This window comes from Mobula hypostoma, chromosome 2 (assembly GCF_963921235.1).
Source record: "Mobula hypostoma chromosome 2, sMobHyp1.1, whole genome shotgun sequence".
In the NCBI taxonomy this organism is placed as follows: Eukaryota; Metazoa; Chordata; class Chondrichthyes; order Myliobatiformes; family Myliobatidae; genus Mobula; species Mobula hypostoma.
Window position 1 is genome coordinate 133,248,411 of NC_086098.1, and position 16,581 is coordinate 133,264,991.

Below are 16,581 nucleotides of genomic sequence, written 5' to 3' on the forward strand. Positions count from 1 at the left end.
GAGATCACAAACTGCTGAGGGCCGTATCTGAAGCATTCAGGTCTGCCAACCAAGTAAGATACAAGAGGTCCAGGCACAATAATCTGACAGTCATCTCAAGGGTGAAGTGGCAACTGCAGACTAAACTTGGATCAATGAAGGATGCTCAACACCCATGGCAGAGTCTGAATGCAATTACCTCTTACAAAGTGAAATCAGGTGACATAGGTGACAACAGGACTTTGCTCCCAGATGAGCTCAATGCCTTCTATGCTTGATTTGACCATCAAAACATGGAGGAACTTGCACAACCTACCAGAGCCCCCAAATAACCGTGATTTCAGTCTCAGGCCAACGTGACAGCATCCTTCAGAAGGGTGAACCCAGGGAAAACATCCGGCCCAGATGGGGTATCTGGCCAAGTTCTAAATACCTGTGCTGATTAACTTCCTGGAGTGTTCACCAATAAATTTAACCTCACACTTCAGCAGTTTGAGGTATCCACCTGCTTCAAGCAGGCTTCAGTTATACCATTGCCTAAGAACGTGGTAATGTCTCCAGTAGCACTTACATCCACATCATTTTGAGAGCTTAGTGATGAAACACATCAACTCCTGCCTGAGAAGCAACTTGGATCCACTCCAATTTGCCTTTTGGCACAACAAGTCCACAGCAGATACCATCTCACTGGCTCTTCACTCAACCCTGGAATATCTGGACAGCAAAGATATCAGGATGCTCTTCATTGACTACAACTCAGCATTCAACACCATAATTCACTCAAAACTAATCAATAAACTTGGCCTCAGTACCTCCTTGTGTAATTGGAATATCAATTTCCTCACTTACAGACCCCTGTCAGTTTAGATTTGCAACATCATTTCCTCCACAATCTCCATCAGCACAGGTCCACCATACAAGACTGTGTGCTTACCCCCACCCCCCACTTCTCTACTTGCTTTATACTTATGACTGTGACGAAGCACAGCTCCAATGCCATACTTAAGTTTGCTGACAACACCACTGTCGTTGGTCAAATCAAAGGTAGTAATGAATCAGCATACAGGAGGGAGATTGAAAATCAGGCTGAGTGGTACCACATCAACCTTCCACTCAATGTCAGCAACACAAGAAGCTGATTATTATCTTCAGGCAGAGCAAACTGGAGGTCCATGAGCCAGTCCTCATCGGGGAAATCAGAGGTTGAGAAGGTCAGCAACTTTAAATTCCTTGGCGATATCATTTCAGAGAATTTATCCTGGGCCCAGCATGTGTGCGATAATGAAGAAAGCACGGAAATGCCTCTACTTCCTTTGAAGTTTGTGACAATTCAGCTGACATCTAAAACTCTGACAAACTTCTATAGACATGTGGTGAAGAGCATCACAGCCTGGTATGTAAACACCAATGCCTTGAACAGGGAATCCCACAAAGAGTAGTGGATACAGTCCACTCCATCACGGGTAAAGCCCTACCCACCATTGAGCACATCTACACAGAGCAAACAAGGAAGCAGCAGCACGTCAGGGATCCCCACCATCTAGGTCATGCACTCTTCTTGCTGTTACCACCAGTAAGGTGGTACAGGAGCCTCAGGACTCTCACCACCACATGAACAGTTACTACCCCTCAACCATCAGGCTCTTGAACCAGTGGAGATAACTCCACTTGCCCCATCACTGAACTGTTTCCACAACCTATGGATTTATTTTCAAGGATTCTTCAGCTCATGTTCTCGATACAGTATTTATTGCTGATTTATTTATTACTACTTTTTTTTCCCTCTGTATTTGCAGTCTTCTGCTTTTGCACATTGGTTGTTTGTACAACCTGTTTAATGTGGTCTTTCATTGATTCTATTATGGTTCTTGGATTTACTGAGTATGCCCGCAAGAAAACAAATCAAGGTTATATATGGTGACATATATGCACTTTGAACTTTAATGTACTTCTTAAAAATAGAAGTAGCAAGTGTTACTATACAGTAAATCCTTGTGCTGGTATCACAGCCAGAATTGGCATAAAGAATAGAAACAAATACACAAGCTACAGATCCTGACCAGAATCTAAACAATTTATAACCTGTCCTGTATAAACTTACTCATATAATCATCTCTCCTTTATTATCACTTGGACAAAATACTGTAATTGCTGGCTTAAGAACTGTACAAATCCTTAATTACAGGGCCGCACTGACAGCTCACTCCCATCTTCATGGTCTAAAGATGAACTGCTGTCATCAATTGCCAGCATCCAAAGATGTATATAGTCTACTCACTTTGTAACTAGCAGAAGCTGCAGTACACTTCACATTAAATGAACACAGGAAGATTAAATTATCCAACTTTATTGCCACTGCTGATTCACAGCTTGCACTAAATTTAAAGCGTGCAGCATTTATCTTGCTCTTACTCCAGCTTGTTTCTGGTTCCATAAAACAGAAATCTACAGCACATTACTGGCCCTTCAGCCCACCACGTTGTGCCGACCATGTAACCTACCCTAGAAAATGCCTAGGATTACCCTACCGTATAGCCCACTATTTTTCTAAACTCCATCTACCTATCTAAGAATCTCTTAAAAGACCCTATTTGTATCCGCCTCCACCACCGCTGCGGCAGTGCATTCCACGCACCCATCACTCTGTAAGAAAAACTTACTTCTGACATCCCCTCCGTACCTATTTCCAAGCACCTTAAAACTATGCCCCCCCATGTTAGCCATTTCGGCCCTGGGAAAAAACCTCTGGCTATAAACACGATCAACGCACTTCATCTTCTACACCTCTTATCAGGTCATCTCTCATCCTTCATCACTCCAAGGAGAAAAGGCCAAGTTCACTCGACCTATTCTCTTAAGGCAAACTCTCCAATCCAGGCAACATCCTTGTAAAACTCCTCTGCACTCTCAACAGCACCCACATCCTTCCTGTAGTTAAGTGACCAGAACTAACACAGTACTCCAAGCGGGGTCTGACCAAGGTCTTATATAGCTGTAACATTACCTCACAGCCTTTGTCATGGGTCTCCTTGTCATTGATCCCCTTCATTAAGTTCTGACAGCAAATGCTAAACTAAGATGGACACAAAAGTGGGAAATGTGTGGGAATAGGCCAGTTGTCAAGGGGTGTAGAAATCCAGCTAGAACATTATCCAAATTACACACTGATCGATAAATAAGTACAGCAATTTCTCGATTACACCAGTTCCAATTAGTGAGCCCAAATTTAGCACAATAATGCTTGGCTGAATTACAAGATAATTTATTGTCAATTTACCAAAGGGAAAGCTGTAGTCAAATTAACAAATTAAAATCAAGTTATTCTAAATATCCTGAGACTACCATTTCAAGCTATTCAGAATTCTCATTGTCACGAGACTATTTAACATTTATACACAGCTTATATTGCTTTTGTCACAGTTGACTGCACAATTCCTCCATACATTTCAGCCTTTTAATTTTTATCTTGAAAGAGCCAGAGTCACAAACAATAGATCTTCTCCAATCTATACCGTTATCCCTCGTGTCCCACAAGAAGCTATCTTCTGTCACCTTATTTTACCATCTGTTGCCCAAGTATTAACATCCAACAAGTAGTAATTTAAATAGAATCACCATTCCTGTGGGCTAAACTTCCAAAGGTATCTCCAGCACTACCCTTAAAATAGCACTCGAATCATTTAAGCACTCATTTTTAATGCTCAATTAACAATGAGATGCCAATCTCAAGTGTAACAGAGAACAGTAAAAGAAGCATGCAAAAAAAAGTTAAGCAACTTTATAACCAACAGGTCAGATTGAAATTCTGCAACCCTACCACCTGAAATTATATTCCACTGTTTATGATTGAACAGTTAATGGAAGGAGTCAGATCTCCAAGAACATCCGCAACCTCAACAGTAGTGCAGTCAACTGATGAAAAGGCAGTACCTACAATCTGCCAGAAGTATTGAATGGATAACTATTTTTGATTTCTTCTGACATCAAAGTTTGCCTTCACCCAATTTCATTCATTCTGTGTCATATACAGAATCAGCTGACTGCTGTGGATACAGCAAAGGCAATGGAATCAGATAACATCCTAGCTATACATTTAAGAACTGTGCTCCAAAAGACCCACCTTCAGCTGGTCTGTTCCTGTGCAGTTACAACTCCTGGCATCTACCCCAAAACATAGAATATCTTCGCACATATTTTCACTAAAAAACAGCACAAATCCAATCCATCCAATCACAACCAAAGCAATCTACTTTCCAACAAAGTATAGGTGACTATTGCATGATTGGGGGGGGGGAGAGGGGGGGGGAGAATCCCTAGGAAAAAAATCTGTTATCAAGATTTTCTGAAATGTGTCATTACCACACATCAAGATATCAACATATTCATTTACTTTGGCCACAAATTTCATAAGAGTGAATTTTTCTATATCCCAGATTCTTTTAGTCATGACAAATTCCACAAAGCCATATTTCTATTACTTAAAACTGTTGTGACATGGGGGTCACCTGTAATTGGTGCCTTTCTCAACAATGTAATCAAGCAGCATCTACTCACCAATATCCTGTTCACTGATTCCTAATTTGAGTTTCAACTTCCCTTAGAGACTTGGTCCAAACACAGGCCAAAGAAATGAATGTTCCACCGCTGAAGTACGAGTAACCGTCCTTAACATCAAGGGAGCATTTAGTAAAGTATGGCATCAAAGGCCAAACAGCAAAACAATCCCATTTCTGGAGTACAACCTACCCAGAGGAAGCTGGTTATCGTGCTGGATGTTAAATTCCCAACAATATTTATTGCAAGAGGATTTAGGTACAAATGTGGAGTTGCCTTGAACCAGTTTTACTGAGATGTGGTGATACCAGTGTGCATATCTACTCTCCCAAATGATATATTTGCAATAGAAAGAATATAGTGAAGATGCACTAGACTGATTCTTTGGATGGTAGATGTATTGTGCAGGGAGTTATTAAGTAGACTGGTCCATATTTTTGATCTTAAAAAGGTAAATAATCTCACTGAAACACAAGCTTTTCATTGCTCAACAGGTATCATGCAGATACCCTGGTCTCAGAATCTCAAAACAAAGGTCAGCCATTCAGAACAGAAAAGAAATTCCAGGGTCAATCTCAGGAATTTACTACCAAGTGCCATGTAATGTCAGTTACACAGTCTTTCTTCACATCAGAGATTAATGTATTTTTATTTAATGAGGGAAATCGAAGAAAACAGAGGGTTAATACAAAAGAATATCATTAAGGTTAAAAAATCATCCTTGGCAGAACTGGCATTATGAACTAAAAACCCTATTTCTGCTTCTACTTATACAATTATGTGAGGCAATACCTTTTACATACTTGAGCATGTACAGCTTGAATATCACTTCACAAGATTAACCCCATTCAGGATAAAGTACACCCTTTGCACTGAATCCCAACTACCATCCTAAACATTCAGTCCTCCACTGATTCATCGTGACAGCACAGTAATATCCAAGAAAATGTCCTGCAGTTACTTCAGGGATATTCCAAAATGAGCACCTCCCAAAGTAATGACTTGTACAATAAAGAAGCAGCATCACTTGCTGACTTCCCTTAAGTCACACCATCCTGACTTGGAAGTGTACTAACCTTCCTAAATTAATGATGAGGCTAAATCCTAGAAGTCCCTCCCTAATTGCCTTAATCTTCACCGGTATACCTGCAGTTTTACGAAGAAGCTTATCATTTTTTTCCCTCAAAGGCAATTAGAGATGCAGCATAAATACTGGTCTTGCCTGTAATGCCTACAACCTGAAACTAATACATAACATGAAAATATTAAGTGTTTACAAGAACTTGTATCATGTACAATGAATGCATTAAATACATTTGATTATTAATTAATTCTCCTTTCATCTTCAGTCAACCTTAGCTGTTTTTCTTCTTCTACTTGTTTCCATTGTCTATTTCAGTGTAAACTTACAGCCAAGAACATAAGGTGAAGAAATAAGATTAACTGAACAGATCACCGAATATTTATTTTTTCAATCCATATGTTTCATTGCCAAATTGATTGCTATCAACAGCTGTATAATATCTATCATGCCATTATTTACTCAGTCAGCCTACTGTACTCCTGAAAGGTAGCCCTGATTCATATCTTGTCTTGATGCCCCTGTGGCTGAATAGACTGATGTTAATAACTCAAATAATTGTAATGTGGGCAAGATGTACATGAACTTCCAAGTTAGAAATTCCATTATATATATTTATCTCCTCAGACTGCTTATACAAATCTTGCACTTGTCTCCATAAAAGAAGTCCTGACTGATGCAGCTGATAGTTTCTCTGTTCTGGCTACCCCTGTGCCAAGTTACTGTTAGGCATAAAGGCAAACAAAATATCAAGTGCCATCAACAACAAGACTTTACCAGCAATAAGTGAAATGCTGCAAGTACGATTCAACCAGCTACTGCGTAGTTAGTAGTTATTAATAGAATTGTACTGCAAAATGTACTTACTGCTTAAGAACTGAATAACAGAAGTTCCAAATGAAATGTACATCGAGAACTGACATATTTTCTGGTAACTACTATATCCCATAGGGAAAAAATTTACTGGCTCAAAAACAAAAATCTCATTCATTACACCGTTTACATTAATAAACACAGACCTGCATACAACTCTGTTGTATTTTCCTATTCTCTTCTGCAAGAGAACAAGGAAGATTATCCTTTGGATGAAGTGCAATCTTTCACAATCTTATTTGCTGCCACTATGCAAGAGATCTGAGAACAAAACATGAAAGCCATACTGAAGACATTCAAATATGCTCTGGAAAAGTTGGTGGAATCCAGAGATTTCAAAAAATAATCCAACCTCTCCTCACCCTCCAGCATAACAGAGGACTCTTGGAAACCTAATTTGAAATTGCCCTGAATGTATCATCCATGAAATGCTGAAAATAGCTGTTCATAAGTATAATAAAATTACTAATGGATAAGAAGGGAACAAATCACAACCAGTTTGGATTTAAATAATAAAAACCTATGTGCACATGGATAAATAGAATGAGCAATTCAGATGTTTCTATACGACTTTGGGCTGTCCATATTTTAATCCTCATTTTCATCAGTATTATAGTTATTAATAAACATTTTGTTCCAGAATTTGCAAGGAACAAATACACAACTTTATAAAAACACAGAAAGATCGATTCAGGGTTCAAAATGGACAACAATTAGCTGTTACAATGCTCAGTACTGTTAAAGGACACAGACTGGAACATTCCTGGACCCTAGAATGCAAATTCCTAAAATGAGAACCACAAGCTTGAGAAAACACAAAACAAAAAAAGGAATTCCTGAGTTATGACTTAACTCTAGAAACAAAACTATTCAAATGATCGTCCAAACATCAAAGTAGAAGCGTTTTTAAAAACAGAAAATCTGTAAGCTTGTCAAAGAAACTAAAAGCTGTGAGTTAGTCAAAATGACAGGAGAGGAATCAATGGTAAAGTTCTTACATATCTATACAGAGCACATTAACAATTGCTCTATATTTAAACCTGTACCACTGAGTTGGATTCAGAAACAGTAGTTTGCAAGAAAAGCCCACTCAGCCCAACTACACCACAAATGGCCTTCTATTCCTTTCTTCCTCATTCCCCTCAAACTGTGATAACAAATTCAACAGTTTAACTACTGTGAAAGTAAGTTTCCGATTAAATTCATTGTTAGCTACCTTATATTCATACAATTATACAGATGACACTAAACAACACAGGCAAACCAGGTAAGTCAGATGATGTATAAAATGAGATGAAATTTATACCATGAAATAAAATTTAATGAAGATGAACCAAGAAACAACATACATGAAAACTAAATGTGTTGCATTATAGAAATGAAGTTAAACAGTATTGACTCGTATCTGTAGAATGGGCTCCTGTAATATCCAATCACTGGAACAGGACACAATACTTAAGAGTATAACTATTCAATATAAAATTATGCTGAAACAGTGTGGCAATTACCCCAGTAGGACCATGCCTCCAGAACCTCAGAGATTGAGATAAAACTTACAACACAAAACTTATTTGCCTCATTGTGTCCACTTTGGTTTCCAACTCTTCCAAGAAAAATGGTTTTCCTGTTTACACTTAATTAACTAAGGCATCCGTTAGTCTTGCGAGACCATGGATCTGCGCCTGGAAAGTCTTCACTCTCCAGGGCGCAGGCCTGGGCAAGGTTGTATGGAAGACCAGCAGTTGCCCATGCTGCAAGTCTCCCCTCTCCACGACACCAATGTTGTCCAAGGGAAGGGCATTAGGACCCATACAGCTTGGCACCAGTGTCATCGCAGAGCAATGTATGATTAAGTGCCTTGCTCAAGGAACACAACACATTCCCTCGGCTGGGGCTCGAACTCACGACCTTCAGGTAGCTAGTTCAATGCCTTAACCACTTGGACACGTGCCCACACCTGTTTACACTACAGTTATCATCATTTTAGATATTAAGCCTATTCTGTGTTTTATGAAGTTGCAATTTAACATTCCACATTTTATATTCCATTTCCCAATCTAGGAAGACAAGCACGTGATCTCCCCAATTATCCTATCCACTTTGAAGGAATTATGGACTAGTCACTAGGCCCCTCTGTTCATCATCATTCCTTAATATCCCAACATTTACTGTTTAAGTCCCATCTTTATCTGACTTTCCAAAATGCATAATCACATACTTGTTAGGATTAAATTACTTCCCAATGTTCTACTCAACTTTCTAGCTGATCTATATTCTGCCTTGGAAAACCTCACTACACACATTTCCAAATCTACTAATCAAACCTCCTTCATTCCATTTCAGTCATTAATGTAGATCATAAACGAGGATCCCAATACCTATCCTACTGGGATCCTTGTTCACAGACTTCCAATTCAAAAAGCAGCCTTCCACCATAAACCTCTCTGCCTATCATTAAGCCAATTTTGGATCCAATTAGCCAGATTGCTTTGGATCCCACGTGCCTTAATCTAGATCGGCCTACCTCATGGGACCTCATTAAATGCTTACTGAAGTCCATAGACACAACATCTACCAGCTTGCCGTAAGAAATTTTATGTAGTGTTCAGGCCGTGTTCTAATTAGCATTGTGTACCATTCTAGCTTAACTTTCCTGTTCTTATACCCATGCTTCCGTTAATGAAATAAAGCATTTTTTTCTGTCGTCAAAGTTAAAGTTTATCATCATATTGATCCTTCCTGCTGCCTTTACATATCCGTGGAAATACACCCTGTTTGGCCATACCACTTAATATTCTTCTTCCAGTAACTCTGTAGGCTTGCTCACCTGAGACAAAGGTAAAACAACTAGTCGGATCCTGAATTTAGCAGACTTGATAAACAGAGGCTTTCAGCCCTTAAAAGGAAGCAACCCAGGGCAAAATCGCCCAAGTAGCTAATATAGGAAATCAAACTTGCTCGACCTGGAAGACTAACACACAGTGTAAGTAATTGTGAAATAACATATTTAAAAAAAAAGATCCAAGTCACTATGCAAGTGTTAAATATTGTTGAAATCTTGGACTTTGATTGCTAAGTTAAAATGGTAGCCATTGGAACAGAAATAATTACCAAAAGTGGTACAACAAAAATGCACTATCGACTGAAAATATTAGAGCTGAATGGAGGGCAAAAGGCAGTGGCTATAGAATTTTAGGACTGAGAATCCTAGATGTGGTCTTAGAACAATATCAGAAACAAGATTTGATAGTGTTCAGACAAGGTGAAGTTTTTCATGAAATGCATCAGCACACAACGATGAACTGAGGAAGTGAATCTGAGGGACAGATTAATAATGAAGTTATTTTGATCAAGAGACAAATGATTCTATAAACTGATGAGCTGAAATGAAATCTATATACTTCTGTCTGGACAAAAAAAAGCAGTAGACAACCATTCCCCTCAAATTTGCCTGCCATGAAATAGGATCATGGCTAATCTATGCTCGTCTCAATTCCTCGTGCAAATTTACCATCTCCTCAGTTTCTCAATCTTCCACATATTTATCTCCACCTTAAAGGTATTTAAGAATCTGGACTCCATCTCCAAGGGTAAACTGCAGAAATTCTTTAAAGATTAGCTTTATTCATCACATGTACATCGAACATGTGAAATGCATTGCTTGCATCAAGGATGTGCTGGGGTAGTCCACAAGCATTGCCATGCTGCCAGTGCTAACATAACATGCCCACAACTTACTAACCCTAACTTGTATGTCTTTGGAATATGGGAGGAAACCCACACCGTCAAAGGGAATTGAACACTGATCTTACAGCTTGCATGCTGTAAAATGTTGCGATAAAAACTACTCCATCGTGCCACCCCTTCATTATCTTCAAGAAATTTCTACACACCTGTTTTAAATTACAAGCTCTTTATTTTGTACCAATGTTCCCATGTTGTTGACTTTTCCCATTAGTGTAAACACCTCAACATCTTGCTCTCAAACCCTGAGGATCTTACATGTTTGAACAAATTCATGCTCAGTTTCTTAAACTTTAAGGAATACAGACAAAAAAATCACTGAAAGCGGGAATATGAAGTACAAGCAAAAATTAATTACTACTGGGCATACAGAAAATCTGTTGCACATTCAACAACCCTAGTCTTAGTGTTACAAATATCAGCCCAATTCCTTACACACAAAAACTCTTTAAAATAAAAAATAGTGAACTTAACTAGAAGTGGTTTAAAAGGTACAGACATTCTATAAACATTCAAAACAAAATTTACTTCAGAATTCAATATTGCAAATGGTGAAAAAAATGGATATGTTCTGATAGGTGATTTGATTGATAACATCAGATACTGATGTGTATTTATTGTAATTAGGTACATTGTGATCAAACAATGGCATGATATTATAAGGAATCCTAAGCAATTTAAAGCTTACAGTATGTTGTATACACGGTACATTTCGATCTATCAGGTGACAGATCAAACAAGTCACATCAGTTTCAACTGATGGGCTGCAATGCCATTCAGCTTAAAATAAAATTTATGCGAAAGTATAGTATGCATGGATCTATTTACAACATGGCTGAGTTACGTGTGTTTCCATGCTGTACAACTCCATGACTATATGAACAGTAAAATGAACAATTAAAACATTATTTAACCCGTGTCCATTATTCAGTGACATTCATTTCAAGAATTGAGGGAACATAATCAGATAGCATAAACTACTACATCAGTTGCATGTCAGTATCAACCCTTCTGATTAGGATAGCAAAAGCAAAAAGCACTATCATTTGCAACTGCTATTATACAAATTAACTCCCCATATGTATAAAAACCTATATATTTGGTATTCATACATTTATTGCAGTACAGGTGATAAGTCTCAGGCACAGTGGGACTCAATAAGGCCTTAAGAGCAGTGCTAATCTGAATCAGTAAATTCAGCTTTTCATGATTTTCTATTATGACAGGCACTCCCAACTTGGAGTCCACAGACCCCCTGCTTATTGGTATTGGTCCATGGCATAAAAAAAGGTTGGGAACCCCCGCATTAAGAGATATACCCGAGTCAGAGAAATACATCATGGAATAGGACCTTTAGCCCACTAAGCAAGCACCATCCAAAGCACCTGTTGTTACACTAATCCTACTCAAAGCCATATTATTTCCCCATATATTCCCATTAACTTCCCCCAATTAACCCTACCAATGAAAACAGACTCATTACTTCCAAACTTCTGGCCATTATCCAGTTTCTACTCAAGTGATTTCTCTTAAAGCAATTTTGACCGGTTAGTCACAAGAATGGTCAGATGTATTAAGTAATGATTCCAACCATTCTAATTCTGCCCTCAATATGCAAAGCTTCTAATTACAAGGGATACTGGCAACAGGGATCAGAAGCAAAAAAAATATGAATCTCTTCTCCATGCTGAGACCAACTATATTTGCCCAAGAATTGTGAGCAGAATTCAACAAATCAGACACTGAAATTAAATTTAGCAGTTTAGTAAAGAATGTCACTTATTAATTTAAATGAAATTATGGAATTCAACTTACTGGCCCTTGCATATTACATTAAATCTTGAATCCATCAGTGAAATGTGATAAATAAGTTAAATAAACTTTACTCGCAAATCAAAACTTTAACCTTTCTACACTGCTCAACAAATCACAAAAGCACATCTGTGACTAGCCAATTTACTACGTGGGCAGTCAAGGCAATGGAGGCAAACACTCCTGGGAATATGCACTGATTCCACTACTAGCAGCAAGTCATACAAAAGCATGTGGAGCCACCTCATAACTTCATCTGTTGTTTTACTAAAGAAAGCATATAAGGCAGCCAGTTTTGGGTAGGTAAAGTGTTATTTTCAATCAAGACCACGTCAATACTGTTGTGTTACAAATTTCTCACTTGTGTCAACTTGTACATAAATGAAACAAACAGTGGCTTTAAAGTCATTCAAATTGGAACTGAGTAAAATTTTTCTGACAAAGCTAATGACCAAGATTGCTCAGCAGCATTGGGCCTGAATATGTATTAATATCAATCCATCTGATAATAAGTCAATGATAAGACAAAAATAGTTTGACTGGGAGCAGTGATGCAGGTGGTAATGTCATACACTAAAACCTACATCAACATTTGACACAAAGTCTACCATATTGTAAAGTGGCAGGGGCACCCATATCGGTAAATATAAAATTTATATACCAATGACAACGTATATTGTGCATTACAAACAAGATAGAATGATTCTAATTCTACCGAAGAATTAGGGAGATTTCTGCATACTTGAAGGCAAAGTTAAAAGGTTCTTGATTTGTAAAGGTGTCAAAGGTTATGGGAATAGGCAGGAGAATGGGATTGAGAGGGAAAATAAATCAACCATGATCTAATGGTAAAGCAGACTTGATGAGCTGAATGGCCCAATTTTACTCCTACTTGTGTCATTTGTAAATGGATAAATTATTATAGAGTATCCATCCTACAGTTTTTGTTGCAGTCTACATCCACTAGATCAGTTTGGTCATTCATATCTAAATACCATGACTGATGTTCCAGACTTTGATTACATGATCTAATATTAGTTTGGAGGAATTAATGTTAAACTTTATTGCAGATTTCATTAAATTTACATAAGGAGCTAAGTGCGAAAACTCTTGAATATCATTTTCTTACAATAGTTGGTCATGGCAATTTCTCTATGCCAAGGATATCTCAGAGTTGATAACATTGTATTTTTAGCAAACAGGCTGAAAGTCAGTTCACTATTGGTTTTTGAAAAGTATGAATCCATGCTTTCAGATAATTAGAATTCTGCACTACTAGATAATTTTGTACAAAGGTCAACAAGTTATGCCAGTTGTCAATGTGGAGAATATGGCAAAGTTTGGTTTGAAGGGCACATCTAAAGAAATTTAGTGTCGTCATCTTCATAAAGAGAGATTGGGAAGCACTCAAAAATGAAAATTCTTAAGCAGGAAAGCAAAACTTTGGGAACCCATATTTTATGCACATCTCTAGTTTGTCTGAGTAACAAGGGGACAATCAGACTTTTCATCTCTAAAAAAAACTAGCTTGCTATACACCAGAATTATGGAAAAATGGCCATAATCTATTACAGTAGTATAACTTTCTAATCTCTACTCCATTTCTAACAATGTTCAACTTGAGACATATAGGCCAGTAACACAATTTTATTGTAATTTTAAACTGAAAAGTTTTTTTTCATGTAATCCCTGCACTAGAATTTATTTAAACAACAATGTGAAAATACTTTAAATATACAATACATTAAGTTAAATTGATCTAAAAAAAGCTAGTGCTTTTAGACAAGAATTCTACAGGAAGGACCATTAAAAAGGAATTTTTGCAGATATTCTAGCTGAAAATCTATAAGCTTGGACTTGATTGAACAAATGGCTGAAGTCCATTCTATGTTATAATCCAACTCAATAAAGAGACCTCTTATTGCAGGCCTAACAATTTGGCTACAAACTTGGAAGTAGGTTGAGAAAAATATGTTTTCCTAAATTAACATTACTCCATCTAACTTTGCAGTGAGCACCAGAATGATACCAACTACAAATATTGGAAGTGTATGTCCTCCCCACTGCTCTTTTAAAAGAAACACTGGTGAATGATTAAAAAGGACAAACAGAAGACAAAGGGAATGTCCTTGAGGCATGAACAAATTACATTGATCTCCTATTTAGCAAGTAGCTGGTTAAGCCACCTCAAAGGGCATTAAGATTCAAATACTAGACTGGAGGCACTTCAAGCCAGATTCTTTCTCAATTAGGATGCAACATTTGCATTTTTAAATAATGGCATGGCAGTTTGTTCTTCGAGGCTGAACAATAGCTAGATATATCTAACTCAATTCAGCAGAGACATGGAGGGACTAAGGGGCTGTTCCTGTGCAGTATGCTTTTATGATCTAACAAATCCTAGGAAATGAAACATATCTAGTTAGGGTTTAAATCCCACCATGGTAAATTTGAAAACTGAATCAGCAGATAATCAAATTTAAGGTACATTTCACTATCCTTCTCTAACCTTCACATTAGTAACTCATGCAAGCTCACCATTTAAGTATTTTGCTTTCTATAAAATACAAATTTACAGCATTGACTACTGAGTCAATGCATTTCATGAATGACACTATTCTGCAGTTTTGAAAATGGAAACTGAGATCAATTATCCTTTTACAGCACCAATGCCATAGTCAAATAATGCAAGAATCTCAAATCGAAGTCAACTTACTTTCTGCAATGACTACGATGAAGCTACTCAACTGCACCACTGGGAAAAATGCTCACATTTTAAACTTATGTTTAAAGTGAAAATACTCACTGAATCTCATGTATCGTTACAGGAGAGGGAGGTGAGAAGGGAGAGGCTAGAGAATAAAAATTATTTCTGACTTATGTTACTAAGTTCCAGTAGTCCACAACGTGAAGTACAAAAACAAGAGTAATGTACTGAACACAAAGTACCTAAATCAAACTGCCAAATGTCTACAGCACGGGGAACGTGAAAAACAACACAACTATCTGCATATATACTTAAAAACGACACGGATTATTTAAAGTGAAAACCGATTCTTTTAAAACAGCTTTCTTGTTGTTACAGGGTTGCTGGCTGAATTCCTTTTGTAATAACCCTAACAAAAAGGAACAATACCAATGCTGTTTTCGGGGGCATCCTATAAATAGTCCTGTGATAAATTTATGCAACTAGTCTGGGAGTAAACAATTCGAGGTTAACATTCGGATCGCTTTAGTTTCCCCCCCAAATTAAACCGTGTTTAAGTAGTGTTTGTTTTCCTTTTGGAAATTTTAAGTTTTTTGGGGGAGGGAGGAACTTCTTTTCTCTGTGCTCATGGGTATTTCAGCGTGGCAACAAGCTGCCTGCACGTTTAACATGTCGGTCACGCCATTGATTTACATAAAGGTTCGCTGCCAAAATGGAGGCTCTAATCCGATGAGACGACATGAAACCGGATCCACCCCGACTTCGAGAAAAGGCTTCATCGACCCAGAATAGACAAAACAATTCAATCTCGTTACTACATAATAAATCAAAATGATCTTCCCCCCTCAAACGAAAAAAAAACTCACTTATTTGTAAACTTACCACAATGAGGTGTTTTAAAATGGACAAATGAATATTGTTTTTATCTATTTTTAAAAAAGCCAAGCATGCACAACTGTTTATATCTATTTTAAAAAGGAGAAAAGCCCTACCCAGCATACATTTTTAAAAAAACTGTTAAAAAAAAGAGAATTACGAACTGTATAGTATTCACCTCCCAGGAGCTAATTTTTCCCCCGGAAACAAAGTTAAAATTAAAGTAGGTAGAGAAAGAAAGAGAGCGAGAGCGAGAGAATGGCAATGTTAAAACTTAATTTTTAAGAATTGTTGATATATAAGAATGTTACTCGACCTTTCGTTCCCTGCAAGCTCAGATTCTGTCATATTTAGAACATCATTTTTGTCAACTGGGTTTGGGGGGTTGGAGAATAGGCTTTCAAAAGCCATTTTCCCCACACAAACAGTACAAGACTGGAGAAAGTCTCAACAGAGACGTTGCTGGTGTGACTGCTGATAAAAAAAATAAATAAAAATCTCACGGTAAATTTGATGAGAGTACAGTTATTTTTTCTTTTTCCAAAAAAAAACACAAGAGCGTTCAACCTTACGCGAGTTCTTATTTGGTTAAACTGTTTGCGTATTGGTTCTAAAGAGTTTGATACCCCTCTTTTTCCGTCGGTTTTGTTCTTGGTGATATTGGTTGGCGAGAGCAACAAAAAAAGAAAAGGAAAATTTTCACACGCTGTGGTTACTCCTCACAAACATGGCGCTCGATGCTTTCTAGTGCAGCGACGGAAACAGGGTTCTTTGCCGATTTTACAAGAGAGGAAACAAATGAGCCCCGCGCCCAGTCTCAACCTAACCCACTACGCACCCGGCACCGCCCTCGGCCCGCTTCTAGTGGCCGCCCGCCTTTGACTGACACCCCCACCACCACTCACGGACGCGGGGTGAACCCCAGCGCTTGATTGACGGAATGCCAATCAGTCTC

General features: G+C 37.9%; 1 protein-coding gene across 1 annotated transcript in view; it reads right to left on the reverse strand.

Moving 5' to 3' along the window:
• Window positions 1-16,392, reverse strand: part of LOC134342492 (zinc finger CCCH domain-containing protein 6) — a 38,248-nt gene extending 21,856 nt beyond the window's left edge. Inside the window, exon 1 of the mRNA XM_063040690.1 lies at window positions 15,943-16,392. Coding sequence (XP_062896760.1) covers window positions 15,943-16,037 — 95 coding nt within the window. The 5' untranslated portion in view covers window positions 16,038-16,392. The remainder of the gene's footprint in view (window positions 1-15,942) is intronic.
• Window positions 16,393-16,581: the final 189 nt, after the last annotated feature.